The following is a 25521-nucleotide window of genomic DNA, read 5'->3' as shown; positions in this document are numbered from 1 at the left end:
TAAATATATATGCACTGTCTTCTTTCTGTTCTTTTCACTTGGAAAATTCCCATTGGTTAATATTTTTCAAATTAATTTTTAAAAAAGAAAAGAAAGAGTACAAGGGAAGTAGTTATCCTTGACAGGAAGTAAGATACCTCTTTCTAAAAACTAGGAATGAAAAGAACATGGGTATGGAACCAGAGATACTCAGAAGTAGAAAGGATTTGGAAAGATCGTAGAGTTCAAGTGAGATGACCTTAATTTTCTCAATAAGTCAAAGGTACAAGGTTTTAAGAGAGGCAGCCTGGTATGGTGGAAAGTGAGTCAAAGGACATCAGCTCAACTCCTTGTTCTGTTACCTATTTACTGGGTGAATGTGTCTCTTCTCCAAGAATCAATTTTCTCAAATAATGTTTGAGTGCCTACTATGTGCAAGGCACTCTTTTTCAGTGGAAAACCATTGACTTGTATTACTGAACTCATAGGATTGTTGTGAAGAAAATATTTAACACAGTGGATAGAGCACTGAGTTCAAATCCAGCTGTGACCCCAAGCAAATCGCTTAACTTTGTTTGCCTACCGAAAAATGAGCTAAAGAAGGAAAATCTAATGACGCCAGTATCTTTGCCAAGAAAACCTCAAATGGGTTCATGAAATCAGACATGACTAAAAATGACACAATAACAACAAGATTGTTATTATCTGATAGAAAAAGTTGAGAAGGTGTAATGTAGAAAAGGTTTGGAATAATTGATAAGAGGGTAGATGTGATGGATAATGGGACTGCTGAGCAGCAATGATGGCCAAATCAAATTAAGAATATAATTACCATCTAAAATAGGACTATATTACTAGGTGATATGACTGTTAATGAAAAAGATATATTCCAATGGCATATTTTCTTTTCAAAAAGTTCATAACTAGAGAGGGGAAAAAATAATACAGAAGATGTAGAGATGTCAGAAAAGGAAGGTTATTATAAAAAAGAAAAGGAATCATTAAATGCCAGCTGAAATGAATCACTTGTGACTGAAAACCAAAACTATGTATCTGAGAGTCCTAATATAAATACCTTAGGGAGTTTGGGGACAGAAGGTGGGTATCACAGAAGTTTGGATACAGTTAAAAGAGATGGAGAAGAGTGTCCTTATACAGGGGAATCAGGGAGAGAGAAACTAGCAATAGGTGAAGAAAAAAAGAGAGACCTTTGGATATCCTCCTGCTTGGGCAGGATGGACACCAAGACCTAGAAGAAACCTACGACAAGGAAATAGACTCTTCTTCCCTTGTAATGCCTAGGATTAGTACAGTAGAACCAGTCTTCCCTGGGGAATAATGTCTGTTAGGGAGAAACAGAGGAATGTTTTTCCTCTGACACCCTAAAAAAACTAAAGAGCCAACTAAAAAATGATAGTTTTATTTCAGTTCATCTTCTAATCCCTCTTCCCCAACCCCAATAATTTCCCAGGGCTTGCAGACAACCGAGATTCTTTCAGTGCAGGGAATAGGGGAGGTAGTTAGTTAAGGGAAAGGAAAAACCTCATTCTACAACTGGGGGGAGCTAAAAATGCAAAAATCTGGTTGAAAGAACAAATTACTCTGAGTTTCAGCAAGGTATAATCAATCATTAATAAAAGATGAGCATTAATTCCTTCTCTGTCTTATTTTAGTGAATTAAAACCCTCTGAAGCCCCTAGGAACTAAGATTTGAGGATTTTGAGTTGTTTAAAAAAAACAGACCCAGTAACATCATACTAAAACCTAAAAGTTAAACCACATATGAAGATAAGGTCAAAATAGGTATGTGGTTTAGACATAAAGGGTGCAACTGTAAACAAATTAAGGGAACATAGAATAGTTCATCTGTCAAATCTAGGGATAAGGGAAGAATTTATGATAAGGAAAGAGATAAAGAGCATTATAAGATGTAAAACAAATTATTTTGATTATTTTATATTAAAAAGTGCAAACAAAAACCAATACAACCAAAATTAGAAGAAAAGCAGAAAGCTAAGGGGGAGAAATTTTACAGGAAGTACCTCTGATAAAGACCTTATTTCTCAAATATATAGAGAATTGAATCAAATTTATAGGAATACAAGGTCAAAGGATATAAACAGGCAGTTTTCAGATGAAACAATCAATGTTATCTATAGTCACCATGAAAAAAAATGCTCTAAATCACTCTTGATTAGAGAAATGCAAATTAAAACAACTCTGAGTTACCACCTCATGCCTAACAGATTGACTAATATGAGTGAAAAGGAAAATAATAAATTTTGGAGGGGATGTGGAAAAATTGGGACACTAATACACTGTTGGTTGGAATTGAAAACTAATCCCACCATTCTGAAGAATAATTTGGAACTATGGCCAAAAGAGCTTTAAAAAATATTCAAACCCCCTGATTCAGCAATATCACTACTAGATCTGTTTTTCAAAGAGATTTTTTTAAAAAGGGAAAGGGACTTGTTTGTACAAAAATATTTATAGCAGCAATTTTTGTGGGGCAAAGAATTGGAAAATTAAGGGAATGTTCATCAATTGGAAAATAGCCAAACAGGTTATGACTATACAGTTGTAATGGAATACTACTTACTGTGTTATAAGAAGTGATGAGAAGGCTGATTTCAGAAAAGCCTAGAAAGATCTACATGAACTGATACAAACCAAAGTGAGCAAAATCAGGAGAACATTATACATAGTAGCAACTTATTCTATTTTGTATAGTTTTAACACAATCTATATTTGTGACTTAAATATAAAAATAAGCCAAAAATACTGCTGTTTTTATTTTTAGATTGTAACCCAGAAAGACAGGCTTCAAAAAATTAACAATTCACATTAAAATTTGCAGGGCTCTTTTCTCAAGTTTCTCTAAAACGAGAGTTGTGGAGTACTTAGAAACTAGAAGTATCATTATGCCCATTCATGAAAGGTTAGATATTCTCTGAAAGGTTAGACATCTTGCCCCATGATTACCTGGTAATTATCTGACACAAGAATGGAATTTGATCTCCTGTTTTTGAGTCCATCACTCTCCCTACCAGACCAAATCTACAAAACTATATCAATTTTTAAATTGAGTGAAATTGTAACAAATAGAAAATCAAATCAGTTTTATAAAACCTCAAAATCATTCAATGAAATTTTCAAACCTTGATAAAATAGGGGGCAGCTGGGTAGCTCAGTGGAGTGAGAGTCAGGCCTAGAGACAGGAGGTCCTAGGTTCAAACCCGGCCTCAGCCACTTCCCAGCTGTGTGACCCTGGGCAAGTCACTTGACCCCCATTGCCCACCCTTACCAATCTTCTACCTATGAGACAATACACCGAAAAGGGTTTAAAAAAAAAAACCTTGATAAAATAATGTATTTTCTCATGGAAAATAATAATAATGGTCTTGTATTAGCTAGAGCAACAGAAAAGAGTTAAAAAGAAAAATATGGCATATAAAATAAATATTTCATTATGTTTTAATAGTATACAAAGTCATAGCCATGTGACTCAATTGTCACTAAATGCTAATTGGTACACACCTCACATGCTGGAAAATCATAAACTATACATGTAGGTACCATTTATATTTTCCACATAAAAAGCAACTAATGTTTCCTTTTTTGTCTTCAGATTGCTTAGTATCTCTTTAATAGTCAAAATGTAGTAACGCCAACAGATGCACAGGGATTGAGCCAGAACCAACATCAACCACTCCTGCTCATTCTAAACATGTGGTCCTTAAGTGGAAGGTAGGGTAGCCCTAAGTGATGGGAAAGACAGCTGAAAGAGGAAGCTAAAGACAGAAACTAAATTTGCCTTCAGAAGTAGGTCTGAGGGTCGTCCTGTCCAAAGAGTAGATAAATGGATGCTGCCGTGCACTGAAGTATTTTTGTCTATAAATGCAGGCAGCTCTGGCTGCAAGCCTTAAAAGAATTGTGTATAATGGACCTGGGATTCTCAGGGGATTTATCAATCAGGATAGCTATGGTAGATCACTTAAAGGGGCTGCAATGCTACTAAGAAGAGCCCTCTGGGACTCTACTTTGAGTCACTGCTGGTGGCTCCTTAGTCTGATGGACTTGGTGCTCGATGGTCTGGATTTTGAGGGAGTCATAGGTTTGGGGGCATGAGACAGTCAAGCACATCTCAGGAATGGAAAACCAGATAGGATCTAGGATGATGATAAGACACCTCACCTCCTTCTAGGAAGCCTACCAGGACCCTTGCAGAATGGTTGAAATGTTATCCTTAAAATTTTGTCAACAATAAAATAAAATGGCATCAATTCAACCCTAGAATTCATAATCATTTTTATTTTTTAGTGCAAAAAAGGTTTACTAAGCCAATTAACAGTGGGACCAAGATAACAAGGGAGGGCATTGTCTCCTTAAGAAAATTATCTGTTTTCAAGTCATTGCACTAATTTGCAGCACAACGATTCATGTGCCAGTTTCCAGGAAGTTATCTCTTGGGAAGGCAAATGCTAAAAACCTTCTCCTGGGCAGCATCTTTTAACCCTTAGTGATGCTGAAGGCAAATCCAGCCCTGGCGAGAACTTGAAATGAAGCAGATGGTTGTCTTTTCCACATTCCCATTTTACCTTTCACCATTCTTCATCCCCCTTAGCGTGTTTTGTGCCCACATTTTGTAAACTGCCCACCCCAAGCCCTGCATTGCACCCTTCTGCTCATTTACCATTCTCTGCAGCAACTCCTAAGAATCCAAACTTTTTCAGCATCTTTGTTGTGCACCAAGATACTGATGTAACTGGAGGGGCTTGAGTTACCTCCCACCAAAGTCTCCCACAACAACATCCAGGACAGTAGTGAGCAGAGAACTTATGGATGAATGAAGTGTATATGAGGCAGTGTTGTGTTGCCTTTGCCCATGGTTAGATTGATCTGGGACTCAGCCGTGGGTCTTTTGTACACAGAAATATAAAAGTCACTTCCAAGACTCCAGAGATCTTCCTTACTCTGTGCTTTTAATCTCCTTTCTGAGATATTTATCTTTCTGTAAACTGTTTTTAGATTGCTCTGGGAACTGCTTTTACTTAAAAGTAATTGAATATAGACATATATTAATATATCTAATATCATAACATTAGAGGCAGCAAAATGGCACAATAGATATAGTTCCTAGAATCAGGAAAACCTGGGTTCAAATCCAGCCTCAGTTACTTCCTAGTTGTATGACCTTGGGCAAGTCATTTAATTTCTGTTTTCCTCAGTTTCTTTATCTATAAAATGGGAGGGGGTCAGTAGTAGCACCTAATTCCAAGGTTTAAATATAATAATTGTAAAGTGCTCAACCCAGTGCCCAGGAAAATGTAAGCACTATATAAATGATAAGTTATTATTTTCATTCTCATCATCTTCATTATATATTTATTAAAAGAATATTGATTACTTAACCCTAATGCAAGTGATCCATTGCAAAAGACCAGAGGCACCCTTCCTCTTTAAAAATGTACCTTACTTCTTATTCTCTCAAATCCTTGCCCTCTGCTGGCTATCCCTGATCTGATAAAAAAAAATCGTTAAACTAACTGGAATTAGAATTAAGGACTGATAGCTGTTGGCTCCAATGCTCTATCGTACAATAAATGCACAGTAATCCTGTACCTCAGGAGGGTCACTGAGGGGAAGCACATTATTCAGCAAACTTGGCTTCCACGTGAGCAAGCCATGATACACAGGATGGTGACCCCTAATAATAATAATGTGTCTTCTTGACCCCACCCTGCTCTATGTTCTCCACCCTTATGCGGAAGCTTGGAAACCATGGCTGCTCAGTCCTGACCTTGGTGAACTGCCTCCGGGCAAAGTGTATGCTTCAAGTGGTTAAATTCCCTCAATAGGCACAATCTCTCAGGTCTCCCCAGAAACAATCAAATTGGACACAAATGTCATCCTCCAGCCCCAAGACAAAAGACAGCTGTTGCCTGGCCATCCCTCCTCTGTCTGTTTCCTGGTTTTTTAAGTGTTGACCTCTACTGGCACATCTGAGAGTGTTATGGCTCACACACAAGATGTTATTCTCTTGTTGTTGAGAAGAAAATGCATTGTTTTGTCACAATTTATTTAAAATCTCTTTTAGTAATGGTCCCCTCTCATTTTCCTCTTCTATGCCTTTTTGTTTTAAGTTTATGAGTCTACTATAGGTTTTAAAACCTAAAGTCCTGGGGGTAGCTGGTTAGCTAGGAAAATTGAGAGCCAGATTCAGAGATGGGAGGTCCTGGGTTCAAATTGACCTCAGACACTTCCTAGCTGGGTGACCCTGGGCAAGTCACTTGACCCCCCTTGCCTAGTGCTTACCACTCTTCTGCCTTGGAACAAATAAACGGTATTGAGTCTAAGATGGAAGGTAAGGGCTTAAAAACAAAAGAACAAAACAAAACAAAAATGCAGTTATAAAACCCAAGGTCCTCATTATCTGTCCTTTACTTTGTGTTGCAAGGGAGTAGTTAATGGGGGATCATGGGTGTGGAATATTGCATATATTATCAATTATTCATGGCAATTTTTTTCTCATTCTTTTTTCCTTTAAAAAATTGGTTAATCTCTTGGAAGGGGAGAAAGAGGAGAACTGGGCAAATGTTAGGTAATAAACAAAAGATATTAATAAATCTTTTTAAACATTCTTGTTTGTCTAAAATAATTAACAAATTTACAGATAAAACAATAAACAATGGAGGATGACTTGTGATCAAAGTCAAAAGGAAAAGAGGTTCCTGAGAATGAGTTCTTCCAGATGTTCCTGTTTATAAATAAAGCCCTAGAATCTGACAGTTTCCTCAGAGAAAGTCATGAGTACATAAAAGAGAAAGCTAGCTAAGTAGCATAGTGAATGGAGTCAGAGAGACCTGAGTTCAAATGTGACCTCAGATACTCACTAGTTGTGTGACTCTGGGCAAGTCACTTCACAGTGCCTTAGTTTCCTGATACATAAAATGAGGTAGAGAAGAAAATGGCAAACTACTCTGAGTATCTTTTCCAAGAAAATCCCAAATAGGATCACAAAGACTCAGATATGGCTGAAACACCTGAACAACAATAACACAGAAGAGATCAGCTTAATCCATATAGGAAAAAAAATGAATAATAATCAAACTGAATTACATTTAGTTGGCCAGTCCATTAAGTGAAAACATTCATGTATAATCCTGGGATAGACAATGCAGGCAGGAAATAAACTGAGAACAGAATTGAATTAGAGAGAGAACAGGAGGAGTCTAGACTCTAGAAGAAGGCTGCTAGGAAGGCGAGCTTTGAAGGCCACACAAGGAAGAGTGGGAGAAATGTGAGATGTCTAGTCTAGAGAAGAAAAGGCTTAGCAGAGATGAGTTTTTAAGGATTTGAAGAGTTATCTTGTGAAAGAGGGATATGACTTGTGATCTTTGGCCCAAGAAGGTACAATTAGGAATAGTATATTGAGAGAGCAGACATACAAATTGTGGCTTCCTAAAAATTTGTTATTCAGTCATTTTTTCAGTTATGTCCAGCTCTTTGTGACCCCATTTGGAGTTTTCTTGGTAAAGATACTGGAGTGGTTTGCCATTTCCTTCTCCAGCTCATTTTACAGATGAGGAAACTGAGGTAAACAGGGTTAAGTGACTTGCCCAGGATCACACAGCTAGTAAGTCTCTGAGGTGGGATTTGAACTCATGAGGATGAGTCATCCTGATTACTATACTCAATACTCTATCCACTGCACCACTTTGGAGTGGTCCAAAAATTGAGTGGTCTGCTCATGAGGAGTTCTTCAGGGAAAGCATTCAGGCAGACACTGGGTTACCTGCTGGGTTGTCAGGGATATTGTAAGGGGATTCCCAAGCAAGAAAATCACCTTTTATCAATGCAAACTGGCAGCTTCTCTCCAATGTGGAGTTTTAGAGAAATCTCCAGAGCAATGAGCAATTTAGCAACTTGCCCAAGGTCAAACAGCCAGATTTGAACTCAGGTCTTCCCCCCAACCTCCATCCCCAGTGCTCTAGCTATAAGTCAAGCCACCTACTCTATAGACCTCAGTTTCCTCATCTGCACAATGAAAAAAAAAATATATATATATATATTCCATAGTATTTTTGTAATGCCCAAGTGAGATTATGAAAGTGAGACTACTTTGTAACTGACAGATTATATGAATGCAAAATATGTATTATAGTTACAAGTAACATTTTACATCACCCTCCCATAACCTAAGGTTTACAATCTGGGTGGCTCCATGCAGGTCGACCAATCTTATAATTATACAAAAGAAAAAATGCTTTAAGATGAGATCCTAACGAGCCAATCGTGCATTAATAAAAATGAAAATCATGTTTAATACCCCTAGTTAGTATCTCTGAGGTAATAGAAAGGTGGGAAAAAAATGTTTCAAGGCCATTAACAATGTCTCTCGATTGTAACTGTAGACACCAGAAATAGCAAAAGCTGGTGAAATCCTTCACTTGTTGGATCAAACAGAGCAAACTGCATTTTTCCGTTTATATTTATTATACAAAACAATCATCTTAGTAATGGCTGAACAAGCACATATGAACCTGTTGGGTTTGAACACAGCTCTTAACCAGTTTTCCTTTAGAACAGCAAATGACTTGCTATCATTTTCCTTTGAGCCGCCCTAATCATTTTGATATTTTACTGCAGCATTCTGACTTTTAGGAGAAATAGATCTCAACATTTCAAGCTCTCTCAATATTCTCCTCATCTAGTTGGCCTTGTATTTCAGTAGCCAGGATTTCCCTGGCATTAACATTTACCCAAACCAGGATCCACCTTAAAAAGGCACCATTGCCTCTCCCTTCAGAAGTAAAACCCTTTTTTCAATCTCAGACAAATTCAGTGCTTCCAAATGTTAAAGAGCTCGTGGCTTAGAGCTGGAAAGGACCTTAGAGACAGTCCAGTGTCCAACACCCTAATTTACCAGATGAGGAAACTGAGGTTTGATATGAAAAGCAGAGCAGAAAGCACACTCAACTCCAAGCCAAGAGATCTGGCTGAGTTTTAGTCTTGACTCTGCCATTAATTCTGACTTTGGTCTCTTCTGGACCTCTCTGAAAAGGGAAGGGTATTGGCACCAGAAGATCTAGAAAGGCCCCTCTTTCAAACTGTGATCCTGGGAAGCCAAGACGAAGACCCAGGCACGCGGCGTGTGCCAGAGAAGGACCAGATACAGCCCAGCCCATCTGGCCACCTAAGATTTTTAAGGATTAACACATGGGTTTTTTTTTTCTACTTAGTGAACACAAAGCACAGTGCTTGTAAAAATCAGTCCTTGGCACACAGATGTTGTTCAGTCATTTCAGTCATGTCCAACTCTTCATGATCCCATTTGGGGTTTTCTTGGTAAAAGTAATGAAGTAATTTGCCATTTCCTTCTCTATCTCATTTTATAGATGAAGAAATTGAGGTAAACAGGGTTTAGTGACTTGCCCAGGGTCACACTAGTGAGTGTCTGAGGCTGGGTTCCTGACTCCAGGCCTGATATTCTTATTCACTCTATCTACTGAATTACCAAGGCTGCCTATATAAATGTTAGCTATTAGTATTATTATTATCATTATTGAATTATTAAGCAGATTGCTCACTATTGGAAAAAATAATTATTTGTCTCTGAACTATCTATACTAGATCAGTTTCCCACACTGCCCCCTCCTCACCAGAGGGCACAGGACCAAGCAGATATATTGGCCGCCATGTTTTTTAGTCTACCCTGGAATCTTTCTAGCCCACTCAAAGCTTATCCTTTGTTTAGACCTGGCTACAGTTTGCTTTTTTGCTTCATTTTGGGCATCTCTCTTATTATAGTTCACTAATGCCTCTTCCCAGTCTAACAATTTAGAATGCACTTTGCTGTATACCTCAATACTTCTTTGATCTTTGCTCTTCTACCCATTCTCTCTCTCACTGGGTGGCTCTTGCATCTTCATGTAAATTCTCACCAGAGGTTCACACAGCCTGCTAGGGGCCTTCCTCTAGATGAGAGGTCCTCTGTCTTCTTTGGTCATGAACCCCTTTGACAGTCTGGTGAAGCTCATGAACCCCTTCTCAGACAGCAGCAAAAAAAAAATACATAGGATCACAAAGAAAACAAATATATTGAAATAGAGTGATCATAATGTTTTGGGGAGTTCATGGGCCTCTGTTTCTTGTTCTTTTGAGATCACGGGGTTGCAGTACAAATACACAAGCTATCCATCCATCATCCCATCTCTTTTTCCCAGTCTCCCATATGAAAGACTTTATACTGCCTCTCCTGTACAATTATATTAATGTCCCTAAATGTCTGCTATGCAGCTCCCCATTACCCTTTGGATAAGCCACAACTTCATTTTATCAGACACTAACATTACCAGGATTTATGGCTATCCCCACAAGAATATCAGTGCTAAAAAGAAATGGACATTTGTTCCAAGACTTTTTAAAAACATCGTATAATTTATCAAAGGTAAGTTAGGCATTCTCTTTCTCTGATTCAGCTCTGGACTCATTCAGTTCTGGGTTCCAGCTATCTGTCCATAGTCTGTACACTGATGGACCAACTCTATAGACTATCCCTATAATTGCATATCATAGTTTGGACCAGTGGCCCTCAATATGGGGTCAAGGGACCCTTTCGGTCTCAGAGACCAATTCAAGGAGGTTGTGAGGTCAAAACTGTTTTCATAATAATACTAAGACATTATAATTTCTAGCAAGACAAATATTAATAGCTATAACGCACATAATAAGTTCTTTTGATGTCTCCATTTTTAGGGTTTAAGGGAGTTCTGAGACCAAAAAACGTGGGAACTACTAGTCTGAATATTAGGTATTCCTCATCTCTTTGGTTTTCCCTATGTGGATAGTGAGGCCAAAATTTTTGGAGCAACTATGGATCTCATCTAGGAGACCACAAAGTATTTTGGAACTAGACAAAATCAGCATCTGAAGGATCTTAACCATCTCTAGGACATCCCTCTTCCATCTGGACTCTACCTTAGAAATCTTCCACAACTATGACAAACACATCTGGTATGCCTACATGTTCTTGTTTTATGCTTCATTTTTTAATAGATGGTCACCATCTCCATTGTTGTACCTATTAAAATAATTGTATGGCTGACACAATTCTGAAGAAGAGCCATTAAGACAGGAATTCTTAACCTTTTGTTTCTCATGGACTCCTTGGGCAGAAGAATAAGGTTTTTAAGTACATAAAATGGACTTATGAAAGAAACAAATTATATTAAAATATTTATAACCCTTACCTTCCATCTTGGAGTCAATACTGTATATTGGCTCCAAGGCAGAAGAGTGGTAAGGGTAGGCAATGGTGGTCAAGTGACTTGCCCAGGGTCACACAGCTAGGAAGTGTCTGAGGCCAAATTTTAACCTAGGACCTCCCATCTCTAGGCCTGGCTCTCAGTCCACTGAGCTACCCAGCTGCCCCCAATATTTATAATTTAAAAAAATATATGTTCATAGACTTCAGATTGGGAGCTCCATCTTTAAGGTAATTTTTTTTAATTATATACAATCACACTGAGATCTGGCATTCTCTGCATCCTCAAGGAGCCAAAGACCAAAATGTGACTCCGTGACATGTAGAGGCTTTTGTTCTAATGCATATGATCCAAGTCAACAAAGAAACCCCATGCTTGTTCTCTCTAAATCCTGGTAGGACAGAGAAGTGGGCACAAATCACTTTTCTCCCATACCACCAAGAATCCATATGAGCCTCATCCTTGCTCCTGTAGCCCTCTACCTCTCTTTTGTGTCACTTAACTGTATCCTACCTTATATTCAGGACTTGTTTTCTATTCAAGTAAACTGTAAGGTCTTTGAGGACAGGAACCTGAGCATCATAGGATCACAGAGCATGAGCTAGATGAGACCTCAAAGACTCATTTGTATTCAGTTTATATGTCCCACATGAGAAGCAGCATAGTGCAGGAGAAGCTGGCCTCAGAGCTAGGGCCACATGGTCCTTGCTAGGTGGCTCTTACTCTAGACATCTCTCTAAGGCACTAGTTCTCAAACCTCTTGGTCTTAGGATTTCTTTATACTCTTAAAAATGAATGGAGGAGTAGTTTTTGGTTTTGTAGGTTATCTTTATTAACATTTACTATATTCAAAATTTAAATATCTTAGTATTATTATTAATCTTGATCTTTTGTACCCCCCGAAAAATCTCTCTGTGTCCCCAAAGGTCCCCAGACCACATTTTGAGAACCATTGTTTGAAAGCTATATATAAGTTTCAGAGAAGGGGCAAACCAGCATTATTAGGGAAATTTCCACACTAGGCATTCCCTAGACCAGGGGTTGGCAACGTATGGCTCTTTCTGCAGGAGCCATAAAGTCCATTTTTTTTCAGGTGTTGTTACAGAAGCGTGCACTGTGAGCACTATATGGCTCTCACGAAATTACATTTTTAAAAATGTGGCGTTTATGGCTCTCACGGCCAAAAAGGTTGCCGACCTCTGCCCTAGACCTTCAATATCACAGGATGGTGTCATTCTGCCATACCTTGGAGGGTTAAAACCAATAAATAAAATGTAAAGTAGAAATCTTGGCAAAAATTCTCTTTTCAGATGACCCTCCATCTTCATTACTCTTCAAATCTCAGCACAAGTAAAAGTTAACTCTTCCTAATATACTTTATCATGTCAATTTTTCCCAAAGATAAAAATAATTTGGGAAAATAAAGAAGACAGCCATTCTACTTATTGAAACTGGCTTTACATACCATTCCAAGGGCAGAAAGGATGGTGGACTCAGAGTGAGGAGACTGGCTGTTAATCCTAAATCTGTCCATTACTAGCTATATGACCTTAAAAAGGTTTTTTTTCTCTGAGCCTCAGTTCCTTCATATGTAAAGTGGTAGTAATATCACAGAGTACCTACCTGACAGAAAGAATTATTATAGGCAACAAGTGAAGTAAATTATTTAAAGGATTATTATATAAATATTTATTTTGTTGTTATTGTTGTTAAGTCATGTCCAACTCTTCATGATCCTATTTGGAGTTTTCTTGCCAAAGATACTGGAGTAGTTTGTCATTTCCTTCTCCAGCTTATTTTACAAATGAGGAACTGAGGCAAATGTGATTTGCCCAAGGAGCTCGGTACTCTATCCATACGCCATCTTCAATTCTATATTACTCTGTTTTAACTAGATCAGAAGGAGATCAGTTTATTAAATCATCATTGAGGTTTGCGTGTCTGAGGCTGGATATGAACTCATGAAGAGAAGTCACACCGATTCAAAGCCCGGTGCCCTATATACCCACAAATATTAATATTATTATTAACCAGATATTGTCAGTTATTAAATCACTAAAATAAATGAGTTTAACTTAAATATGTAATTTACTTGGATTATATCCTTTGTCATTGGCATGCAAAAGGAAATACATCTGACATCTTGAAATATTGTTTACTTCATGATGATTTCACATATAATTTACTAAATCAATATATGTGTTATGACAGCCAACCTCCCCCACAAAAAATCTAATGCCACCATTGGTAATATTAAGAGGCCCAAGGGTCTAGAACATGGAAAATAATAGTCCCAATAAACTCTAACCTGGCCAGGTGGTATCTTCAGTATGGTGTGAGGTTCTGGGCAAAAATTAGGTAGAATGTGTATAGAAAAGGGAAGCAGCATAGTGAGAATTCTGTAGAACATGCAAGAGAATGATCAGTTGAAGGTACTGGGGATGCTTAACCTAGAAAAGAGGAGACATAGGGGAGACGTGATGGCTGTCTTCCATTATTTGAAAGGCTGTCATAAGGAAGGATGAGACTCATTCTGCCTGACCCAAGAGGCAAAACTAGGAGTGGGCGGGTAGAAATTGCAAAAAAAGATATTTAGATTTGATGGATGTCCAAGAATAAAATGAGCTGCCTCAGCAGATAATGGAAGACTCCAAACACAGGTTAGAGGATCGCATGTAGATGTTGTAGAAGAGATTCCATGACTGGTATGGGTTGGACTTCCTGGCCTCGAAGGTCCCTTTCAGTTTTTAGATTCTGTGATTTAATATCCTTGTGGGCTTCCTTGATGATTTAATGGATTCATCTTCTTTGGATCCAGTTAAAACTGAGGAATATTTAATTGAATATGGGCCAGCTAGGTGGTAAAGTGGATAAAACACTGGGCCTGGAATCAGGAAGACCTGAATTCAAATTTGGCCTCAGAAACTTATTAGCAGTTACCATGGCCTAAAATAAACTTGAACCTGAAGAAAAAATACTGTTTGCCTCAGCTTCCTCCTTTGAAAAATGAGCTGGAGAAGGAAATGGCAAACCACTCCAGTATCTTTGCCAAGAAAACCCCAAATGGGGTTTTGGTTTTAAAAGACTACTCTATTACAAAAATGAATAATATGGAAATAGGTATTGAGTGATAATACATGTATAACCAGTGGAATTGCTTGTCGGCTCCGGGAGCAGCGAAGGAGAAAACACAAATCATGTAACCTTGGAAAAATACTTAAAAATAAATAAATTTTTAAAAACCCCAAATGGGGTCACAAAAAGTAGGACATTAATGGAAACAACAAAAACATTTGAATATGTATGTCTATGAAATTGCTGAATAACTGTAAGCTTTTTTTTTTTTGCATTGGAAATGGAAACCAATAAGAGCTAAATGTTAAAAACTTAACTCGAGAGGTGGACCAGACAATCAGTAAGGTGTTTGGGTACATTACTTCTCTCACGTGCTCACCTGTATACAAAGTAAGTGAGTGAAACCTTGGAAAGAACTCCCTCAGGTACAAGGCTTCTTTATGCCCATTTCATCCTTGTTTTAAAAAAAGCCCTACATGTAAGACATACAGAGAGATAGAACAAAAATGCCTCCCCACATAGTTTCTAATTTTCTCTCTAGGCAAAGCAGGGAAGTCTCTGGTTTGCCTCCTATCTCCAGATCTCCTCTCTTATGGATTTCTCCCCCATTTTTTCACAAGTTAGTTGCCCTTGGCCCCCTTGGCCCTAGCGAACATGGAAGCATCTGGTATCCAGTTGATTTCTAATTATTATACTTCAAATGAAACTCTCATCTCCTCATTTGTGGCCCCAACACGGTCTTTGAATTATAAGCTTTTTATCATTAATGTAAGACTTTGTTCCTTATTGAAGGATTCTCTGGCATCAGCCTATCTGCCAACGGTTCAATTGTATCCAGCGGTCCAGCATCCTACCTTCCTCCCCAGACCCCATCTTTCTTATTTGAGAACAGCTTGGGCCCCAATTCCACCTCCTTTCATCTTTACCTGGCCTCTGGCCTCTTCTTCTGTCTCGAGGCTTTCACGATGATATTTTATCTCTTCAGGTGCATGCAATTAACTTGGGCCACTTAATGATCTTTTTTTCTTTCCGTAACCTTCCCCTCCATTATCTGACATCCTATATTGTTCTCCTATGTGTTCTTTTTTTCTGTGGTTATGAAGTTTCTGACAAAAATGTCACTGAAAGTCATTGCTTCTATTAATGGAGATGTTACCATAACTATGATTTTTGTAAGTGCATTAGGCTGTTGCCATATCCTAAAAGAACACTGAACCCAAAAGAAAAATAACCAAATCCTTTTTTTATTGCCCTATTGTTTGACAAGGTTTTTATGAAAATTGGGGCTTTTTTTAGATTTACTAGTCCTGATTTTATTATTTGCTAAAGATCTGTGTCTTCTTATCAGTCTGATTAAATGAAGCAGGAAAGAGTGAGGCCTAATAGGTTTTACATTGGTGAATATATTTGTAAATTCATCTGACAGCTCCCTCTAGCTGTTCACATCTCACATATTTTGAACCTATCTGCAAGGCTCATATAAACTATAATTTAGGGCATTTATGTCAGTAAGTAAAAAGAATGAAAGAAAACCAGATTTTAATCCAGCCTGGACCATGTTGTAATCCTGATCAAAACATTTCAATTCTCTGTTCTTTAATTCCTCCATCTGGAAATGGAGTGAATAATTATGACTCCTCCCCAAATCTCCAATTTTTTTAGGATAGCTAATCCAATATGCCATATGTGATATAAAAATTTAAAACGTCATTTCAACAGTCCAGCCAGATTCTGCCAGGAGCTAACCTACTCTCGTGGCCCTAAGATTAGGTCATTTTGAAAGCCATAGTCAACTGTTTCAGGAAGTGACTTCTAATCTTTTCAGTGTTGTCACACTAAACTTTATTTTTCTAATTTTGACTGGAGCATCCATCCCATTCCTGCCCAAAGTAGTGTTACTGCATGGATTTCATGTTTTATTTTTAAACAAGGGAATTAAAATAAATGTTGTTGATAGTCCTCAAGGTAACCAAGGTTAACCCTGGTTTAGAGTAAAGACAAAACTGCAAGTTACTTTTCTAGAAGATTTCTTGTACTAAACTACATAACATCGACAAGTGGCCAAACAGCAGTAGGTAGTTGATGGAGCTTCCACAAGAGCCCACCTTCCCAGAGGAAGTGGGCTCAGGGGGCTCAAAATGTACTCATAGGGGCAGCTGGGTAGCTCAGTGGATTGAGAGCCAGGCCTAGAGACGGGAGGTCCTAGGTTCAAATCTGGCCTCAGCCACTTCCCAGCTGTGTGACCCTGGGCAAGTCACTTGACCCCCATTGCCTACCCTTACCAATCTTCCACCTATAAGTCAATACACAGAAGTTAAGGGTTTAAAATAAAATTAAAAAAAAATTTAAAAAAATGTACTCATACTACTAATAATAAAAGTGGTCAGAAGATCAGCATAGGAACAGCATTAAGACAGAGCAAGTTAACTAATAACCAGGATAGTTTTTCTCTAGGACACTCTTCCTTAAATGCTAAGAGAAAATATAAGAGGAAAAATATTCATGGAGCTAGATATGGGGAAAAATTCCCCTGACTTCTAGTTTAAAAGAGATATTTGCTTAGGCCTATGATTTGGTAGTGGGGAGGCAGCCAGAATGATGGAATTGGGATAGCTCATTGGGAGCTTCCTACCCTACCACCTCTGGCTTTTATCTCTTGTCTTCTTATACTCTAGTATAGGAGGCATCCTAACGGGCTCTGAGGCTTAAATACTGGATCTGAGTTTTACAGCTAACATCTGTGGGCTCAGCATAAAGGGTAGATCCAAGGGCATCTATAACATAACTTTTAAGAAAGATGGTTTGTTGCTAATAATAATTTTTAAAACTAAAAAAAAAGCCTTTCATTTCAAGTGTGGGTTGAAATAAAGAGTATTATTTATTATTAAAGAGTATTACAGGATTATACTTTTGGTGATACCAAATGTTAGAAAGTCATTTCCCCTAGTTTTTGAGAGGATATCAATACCACCTAGTCTAATGAAATGACAGAAATGCATGAAAGTAGAAAGATTCCACCAACAAACTGTCAGATTTGATGGCACAGAGAAAGCTAGAAAAAGAATGAGAATGAGAGGATCAGAATAAGGCCAGAGGCAAGCCAGAACTCCCAGCTCCATGGAGGAATTCGTGGAGAGGATACCCTGAGAGAGGCCACCGGGTGGGGTTGAGGAGGGGGTAGTAGCAGTACGGGACCCCCAGAAAAAGTCATCCTTGGGTTGCCTTCCTCTGAACCTGCCCTTCTAGAGAGCATAGAAGTTTCTCTAAGAATCTCTGTCTATTGATTATTTAGAGCATAAAGATGAAATGTTTGGTGGTTGGTTTTTTAACGCCAGACTCTTACCCAGGTCTTCTTTTGTTGTTGTCACGCAGACGAACCAAACTCCTGGAGTTCTCCCTCTGCCACCTCCACAGGTCTGCCGGAAGTAGTGGCTTCCCTTGAAGACATAATCTCACCATTATCTTCATCGCATCTAGCCCCACCCTCTGACCCTTCCCACCAGATAAGCCCAGACCCAACTTGGGATATCAAAAGGGAACAAGATGTTAGAAAACCAAAGGAGCTTTCAGCTAACGGCCAGAAGAAGAAAAGATTAGGAGAACAAAGGGAAAGATCCGCTAGTCCTAAGAAGGTTGATAGGTCCAAGCCTGAGGAGACCTCCAGCAAAGGATCATCCGAGTGCAAATCCAAGAAAAGCGAGGGCGGCAGGCCCCCCTCGGAGAGCAAAGCCATTGGACAGATCGCCGTCCCCGAAGTGGGAGGAGCAGGGGAGACCATGTACGCTGGGACCAATGAGGAACCGCGCGGGAAGCCTAAGGCCACGGATGCCAACAGAGGTGGGTCCCTCGGGAGGAAAGAGGATCTCCGAGCTTTGGGTCCGGCGGAGAAGAAAGCCGCAGCAGCTCCTGATCACAGCCAGCTCGAATCACTCGGTGCTACAAAGGCATATGGTAGCAATAGCTGCAGCCCGTACGCGAGCGACGTGGACCACAGCCGGCGAGAGCCTGACGGGAAACACGGCGAGTTCCCGAGGAAGGGACCCTTCCATTGTAGTAGCGCTCGCCATGCCACCACCGCCACTCGGAAGGCAACTGTGTCACCAGGACCTTGGAAAATCCCTGGTTCTGACAAGTTACCTAGTGTACTGAAATCTGACACTTCAGCCATGAGCAGATAAAGCGATGCAGCTGTTGCCCTCCATTTCACATCAATACAGAACATTCTTCTTAGGTTCTGTCTCACAATGTTTTAATTTATTTTCACTGTCACACATAGATCCATGAGACATCAAAGCCTGGAAGCATCAACAGTGGAACTCTAGTCCGTGAGGATATACAGAGCATCCAACAGAGTCAACGCGGAGATTACAAAAGTGATCCCGGAGTCCCCTGTTCCATTTGAGGGACTTGGGCAGCTATGGAAGAACCAAAATATCCTAAAGTACAATTGGAGAAAGACAGTGCAGTGTAGCTTTAGTCTTTTTTCCCCCGCTGCATGAAGGATTTGGGTGTCATTTACAAACTTTATATGAAGAAACTGGACAAGCAATCACAAACTGGAATATCGCCTTAAAAATCAAACTGCACGGAGCAAGCTGAAACTGAGAAAAAGAGTATATCTTTTAACTGAGCTAAAGTGTTGTAAATAAATTGTTCTCAACGTATCTAGCCAGGGGTTAAAGGGTTTCTTTGAAACATTCAGAACTGTGCACCCATGACATATTTCCATGGTACACACTTTGGGACAGTCCACACCTGGCCCTAGCAGCCTCCTTCATCTGTGGGCTTCAGGAGGACTAGGAAATTGAGTCAATTAATTGGTGTGATGCCATTTTTACTGCCATTTTGTGAACAAATCCTATTTCTGTACATTTAGGGTAGGGGAAATGGAAGGGGAACCAAGTTATGTTTCAGAAAATCATGTCCTGGAAAACAATTTGCCACAAGTTAGAATTTGGGGATTTAGCTCACAGATTAGCACTGGTCATTGTCGAAAATGTAGATTTTTACACCCGCAGGACAGAATCTAATGATTATCAAGAGTGGAGAAGCTGCAGTTTCCTTACAAAAACAAAAAAAAACAAACAAAAAAACAAAAAACAAAAAACAAAACAAAAAAGGCTTTCCTATCCTCTCTTAGTAGCAGAGACAGATACCTTTCTTACTAGCGGTGCTATAGTTCACTCTTTTTTATTACCTTCTGTTAGGCCATCTTTCTACTTCTTCTAATTTACTTGGGAAGAGCAGATGTTTGCAAAATAGTCCATCCTACATTATTGGAGTCTTAATGCCTTCCAAGTATAAAAAGCCATCATTATGACCAATTTGTTTTCACTAAAAGACATTTTATCATTCCTTTCTGCCTCTGAGCTTTCATTTTCTCCTTCTTTTGTTTTATGGAGTCCACTTTTGTCTTGAACCCTTTAGTCAAGTCCACTTTTTTTTTTCCATGCATGTCTAGACCCTGGAGTTACTCTTCATGGAAGATTGATTTCCTAGCAAAATTCTAAGACACCATTTTCTGCCTTGATTTTTTTTGGTAATAGAAAAAGTTGTAAACACTGGTAAATTTGCCATGGATAATCACTTCATGAATACATCTGTGAGAAGTCAACATGGAGGCTTCTAAAAAAGCACCCAAACAGTCCTTTCTCTTTAATGTGCTCTGCTCAAAAGAGGCTTCAGTCCATTGTAAGTTACTTCAATAGCATCCTTTCCACAACTGTCATGCTTTGTAGGAGTTCAGATGCAAATAAGCCACACTTCCTTGCCATCTCCAAATCTGTAGTCAAAGAAGTCATATAGGGAGATCGGTTCCATCAGGCTGAGTCAAAAGGCAGTGGCCTCGCTTGATTGATTCTTTGGCATGTGTTCCTCTGTATGTATGTCTCTCTCTCTATGTGTGTGTCTACCCACGTCTCTCTGTCTATCTTTTTCTCTCTCCCTCCTGTTTACCTTTCCACTCTCCCTTTTCCTCCATCCCTCATTCTTTCTCCCTGCTGTGCCCTACTTCTTGCTCTCTTCTTCTTCCCTCCTCTATCCCAGGCACTGCATTATCTTACACTACCATAATTTAGTTTCATCTGACATGGGGTTGAGTTCTTTGGTGAAAGAGATGGTGGTTGAAAGTCTCAAATGAAGGATTTTGCAGCTTTCAAACCGGTTTTCAAACAAACAACAACAAAAAAAGACAAAGAAACTCCATTCATCATAAACAAAAGCACAAACACATGTAGTGGTTTACACAATTTTGGTTTAATTTCAATTAGTCTTTTTCCCCTGGACTAGAAATCCAATATAGTTTGCCATTAATTTATTGAATCTGGTTTTGGAGTTTTGGACAATGCTTCTGTAGTGTAGCTGCACGCCCCAGTACTGTATCCTCTGACCTTTATTTTCCATGTGTTAAAAGAAATGAAGAACAACCTGAGATTACGCTTGCATAAACTCTAATTTGCACAGTTCACAGCTACTACTTGTGCAGCAATTGCTTTATGCGGCTGTAATCGATAACCTGTGAAGACAGCACATCATCTAAACCCCATTCCAAATAATATTTCTGTGTAGTGTTAGCTGTGAATTTACCCTGTACAGCTGTATCTCTATAAATATAATTCCATGTATTAATAGTCACAGAAAGGCTGTAAGTGAGCAACTATTTTTATGAAACGCACCACTATGGATAAATTAACTTTTACAGAAATCTTGTTTACTGTATGATATTCTAAAACACTGTCAAATAAAATATATATCCAAAATCCTTTTTTCCCAACTGTATATGCTGTGTGTTGATTTAGAAAGCTTGATTACCAAAAAAAAAATCATATGAGTTTAGGAATATAAAATATGTAATCTCAATGCACCATACAATTCATCTGAGACTTGAAACTTAAAAGCGGCAACATTCAACACAAAATGGGGAAGTATAGGCTTTTTTTTTTAAAGCCTAAACAAACTGAACAGGCTTTCCATGGCTGACATCATGTGGCTGGTGCCTAGAAGTTCACCTTATTAATGATCATTTACCAATATATTTCCCAATTCTTCTGACCTGGTCTGCCTGAAACTCTATCCCAAGAGGCTCATAGAGAAGCCAACTTGTCACATTGCCTCATTTAGCAGCAACATGGATGAAAATTAATGGATCATGGGCTTTGGCAATTTTCACATGGCTGCTTTGTATGTGGTCCTATACTATGATCACTGGAAGAGGAGGAAGGTCCTGGAATCCAAGCCTATGGTCCCATCTGTATAGGAAAATTCACTCTCCCCAGGTAGTTTGACAACTCATTCATAATTACAGTGTTAGAGAGTTACTTTGGGCACCAAGAAGTTAAGTAGCTTGTCAATCCAAGGTCATGTAGCTACATGGTCTTCCTGACTCCAAGCCGGGTTGTTCTCTATCTACTCTATCCTGTTGCCTCAGGCTTAGAAGAGAGATTTAGAGCCAAAAGGGACTTTAGGGATCATCTGTTCTGCTCCTCCTTTTTTTACAGATGAGATTAAGAACAAAAGAAAGGGGAAAGAAAGAACTGACACTATGCCAGAATGGAATCTGTGAGAACTGAACCTTGTTCTTCTCACAATATCTCCAATCATTCTGAGGGACATCTCAAATTTTAATTCATTTTCATTTTTAAATATTCATGGATACAGTTATACATACATATTAATAGTATAGAGTGTTTTATAGAGGGGGAAGAATGGAATGGTGGTTTCTGAATTCAAACAAATAGTTTAAAGCTTCAAAAAGGTTGGAAATCAGACCAGCCAGCTCTTCTGAGAAGCTCAACCTTCAGCAGAAGTGGATTCACCTTTCAAAGAATGGGCAGCATGATTACCAGAAATCATAAATGGGGCAGCAATAGTTTGACATTTTTGGTTAGGATGGCCTAAAGACATCATCTCTGACAATACTTCTACAAAGTCCTAAGTTGATCCCGTACACTTTCATTACTTTCTGGCCAAATTCTGACCCAGGAAAAGTGAATCTGGGTTCAGTTGGAATTATTTTGTCACCTACCAATCCGACCAGCTATTCTAATGTCAGTGAAATTATAGAACTGAATACTTTTCTAATCTTAAAATATACAATTTCTGTCAGATGATATGTTCTATGTAATGCCTAGCTCATTTTGGACACCAATTAAATATTCTTGCACAGCAAATTGATATTAAATCAGTCTATTCAGGTTTCAGGGATCTTGATACAAGTTTAAAGTCCTTGGCCTCATGCCTCACACCACCACCTGGATATGGATATCGGCTTCCAAAAATGTACCACTACCTTATGTGTTCTTTGGCATCCACAGAGTTTGAGATAGTCTTTTCATTTGATGGAACAGCCTTCTGAAAAGTTATTAGCATTCACCCACAAGAGTTAAAGGAAGCCACCATCTGAGGAGCAATGGAATCCATTTATAGAAAAGGTTATGTCTCCTTCTCTCTCAACGTGTCTGTCTCTTTGAGTAGCTCTCTGATAAAAGGACCTTAGTCGAAGTATAAAGCCCTAAGCACAAACCCACCTCATCTTAAGTGATTTACTTTCTAAAAGTACTATCTTCCGCCAAAAGATATTCCACTCAAACTCTTAGTGACTCATGTCGTTCCATAAAATTCAATTCAGAAAGTAGTTTGTACCAGGCACTGGTACTAGGACTACAAAAAATGAAACAGTCTCTAACCTCAAGGAGATTTCATATGATGATATGTGTGAAGGATAAAAAAAGCATGGGAAAGAGAGGAACCTTCTTGCTGACCCTTTAATACCTGCCACTGTGTGGCAAGGGTAGAGAATTTTATTATTCTTGACCTGTGATTTCATTTAGTGTGAAACTCTACATATTGAAATCAGTGCTTCACCTGCAGTTATAGTGTTTTTAAGTTGCCTAGTGCACAGAAAGATTAAGTGATTTGCCCAGGATCACACAGCTAATTGTCTATCTGGGGCAAGACTTAAACCTATATGCTGCCTCAGTGGGGAAAATCTATTACGTGATCTTTTAATATATGTGCAGCAATTACAAATGGAAAGAAGTGGAAGAAAATACAGTCCTCTTGGAAGTCAGAATTGGAGCAGATTTAGGTGACTCATGTTAGGTGACCTGACAATTGCCACTGAGTTATATCCATCAATCAAGTAATCAACAAATATTAAGCGTCCACTATGTGCCAGGCATTGTGCTAAGTGCTGGAGATACAAAAATAGTTAAAAGACAGTCCCTGCCCTCGAGGAGCTTATAAGCTAATGGGGAAGAGAGCATGCAAACAATGCAATGCAATGCAAACTATATGCAGGACAAATGGGAAATAACAGAGGGAAGGCACTAGAATTAAGAGAGGTTGGGAAAGGCTTCTAGTAACAGTAGAGATTTTATCTCATTGCATTACTACTCAGAATTCTCCATTTTGATTCAATCAACTCTTAAAAGATGCTGGTGGTGAATAAAGATGAGGTAAAGTGGAATTAAATGAGATTCTCATAAGGTAAAGTCATGATAGCACATCTCCCTACCTTCATGGGAGTTTGGGGTGAAGGAGCTACCAGCCACCCCAAAAGAAGAGTAGCAGTGGACCAAAATTGATCTAGATTCAGCATCGTCCTGCCTGGGAAGGACCAGGTGTGTCACTCGTCTCCTCCCTCACAAGTAAGAGTGAAGAAGTTCATACACACCTAACATGATGGTCCTAAAGGGGGTGGCAGATTACTTCTTATTACCCATTCCCACTTTCTCCCTTTACTAACATAACTCAGCAATTGCACCTCCTTTGAAACTTACAGTTATTAAATTTTTTCCACCCAGTCCAGACTGTAGTGGCTAATTAGAAACCAGACCCCAGATCATTCTCCCTCCTTTCTCAAAGAGTTTAGCACATGACTCACCATCTCCCTCCCCTTCCCTGCTTTTGCCCTTATATTAATAAGCTTTAAAATTCATATATGGTGCTCCTTCCAATTCCCTGATCTTTTAGTCCATCAGTCTCTTAAATCCCACGGTTCCTTTCCCTTAGCCAGCCTTAGGGACAGTTGGACACTGGGTCTCACCACTGCCTTCAGCTGTTCTACTTTCCTCATTAAAACCCCTAACACTGCTTAACTTTCATTCAATTTCTATTAAACCCAGCCTTTGCCCTCATTAATTCCAATCCAGTATTTCCTTAGACCATTATCCCTCCTCTGACTTCCCTTCTTTCTCTCTCCAATACTGACCCAATAATTAGCCAGTTCAACTCTACACTGGCTTTTGCTCTTTTTTTAGCCTCTTATCCTGTGGCTGCTCACCTTTTGCCAGTTCTAGGCCTTGTATTATTCCTGCCATGGACCCCCTCTGCTCCCACTCATTATGAGCTGCTAAAGTAAACTGAAGGAAGACTTAATTGATGCCATCCAATTTCAACTGGACCCTTGCTGAAGCAATAAAAGTCTTTTATTCCTCCTTATTCTCTATTTCACGCCCCACAAAAGCTTTTAAAAACCTACTCACCTCAAGCCTCCCACACTTCCCCTTCCCCATCTCTCTCAACTAAAGACTTCAACTCTTTCTTTACTGAGACCATTTGACTTGAGCTCCCTCTTCCTTTCTCTTCATCTCAAAACCTCTTGACATCATCTTCTATTTACCCCTCCATTCCCTCAGACTGTGAAAAAAGGGATGACTTCTTTTTTGCCAAAAATGATCCTTCTGCCATTGATCTCAGCCTTCTCCTCCAACAAATTAGAGCCCCCATTATCCCTTTTCTCAAACTTTCAACCTCCCAGGTCTTTCACTACTCTCTCTAATCATGCCCAAATGTGCCATCCTAAAAGTCCTTCACTAGACCCTGCCAACCCCTTAAGCCACAATATATGAATAAATATGAAGTATAAACAAAGTAAGGAAAATGCCTTTCCTTATATCCTCAATTAGCACAGTGCCTGGCATAGAGTAGGAGCTCAATTACTTTTTGTTGACTAAATAATATCTTAAGAAAGAAAAAGAGCAGTAAAAGAAAGGAGCAGCCTGGTATCACAGACTTTCTGGTGACTGAGAGAAGCGTTTTAGTTTTATTTGTAAATAAAGCTCTTTATCTTTATTTTTTACCTACTATACTTGAACTCAGGAAAATAGTGACTAGAAAGGCAAAGCATCAAAAATCCCAAGGACACCAGCTTGCCTTTATTAGGAAGTTTTTCCATTTTAAAAAATGAAGTACTCCT

General features: G+C 39.0%; 1 protein-coding gene across 2 annotated transcripts in view; it reads left to right on the top strand.

Annotated features, from left to right (window-relative positions):
- The window catches only part of MAGI2 (membrane associated guanylate kinase, WW and PDZ domain containing 2), a 1708818-nt gene extending 1688553 nt beyond the window's left edge, over positions 1 to 20265 (top strand). For both annotated transcript variants that reach the window (XM_044678723.1, XM_044678722.1), the window contains one exon: positions 17697 to 20265. In XM_044678723.1, coding sequence (XP_044534658.1) covers positions 17697 to 18502 — 806 coding nt within the window. In that variant the 3' untranslated portion in view covers positions 18503 to 20265. The remainder of the gene's footprint in view (positions 1 to 17696) is intronic.
- Positions 20266 to 25521: the final 5256 nt, after the last annotated feature.

This window comes from Gracilinanus agilis, chromosome 5 (assembly GCF_016433145.1).
Source record: "Gracilinanus agilis isolate LMUSP501 chromosome 5, AgileGrace, whole genome shotgun sequence".
In the NCBI taxonomy this organism is placed as follows: Eukaryota; Metazoa; Chordata; class Mammalia; order Didelphimorphia; family Didelphidae; genus Gracilinanus; species Gracilinanus agilis.
Note: the sequence above shows the minus strand (reverse complement) of the source record. Positions and strands in the feature narration are given on the sequence as shown.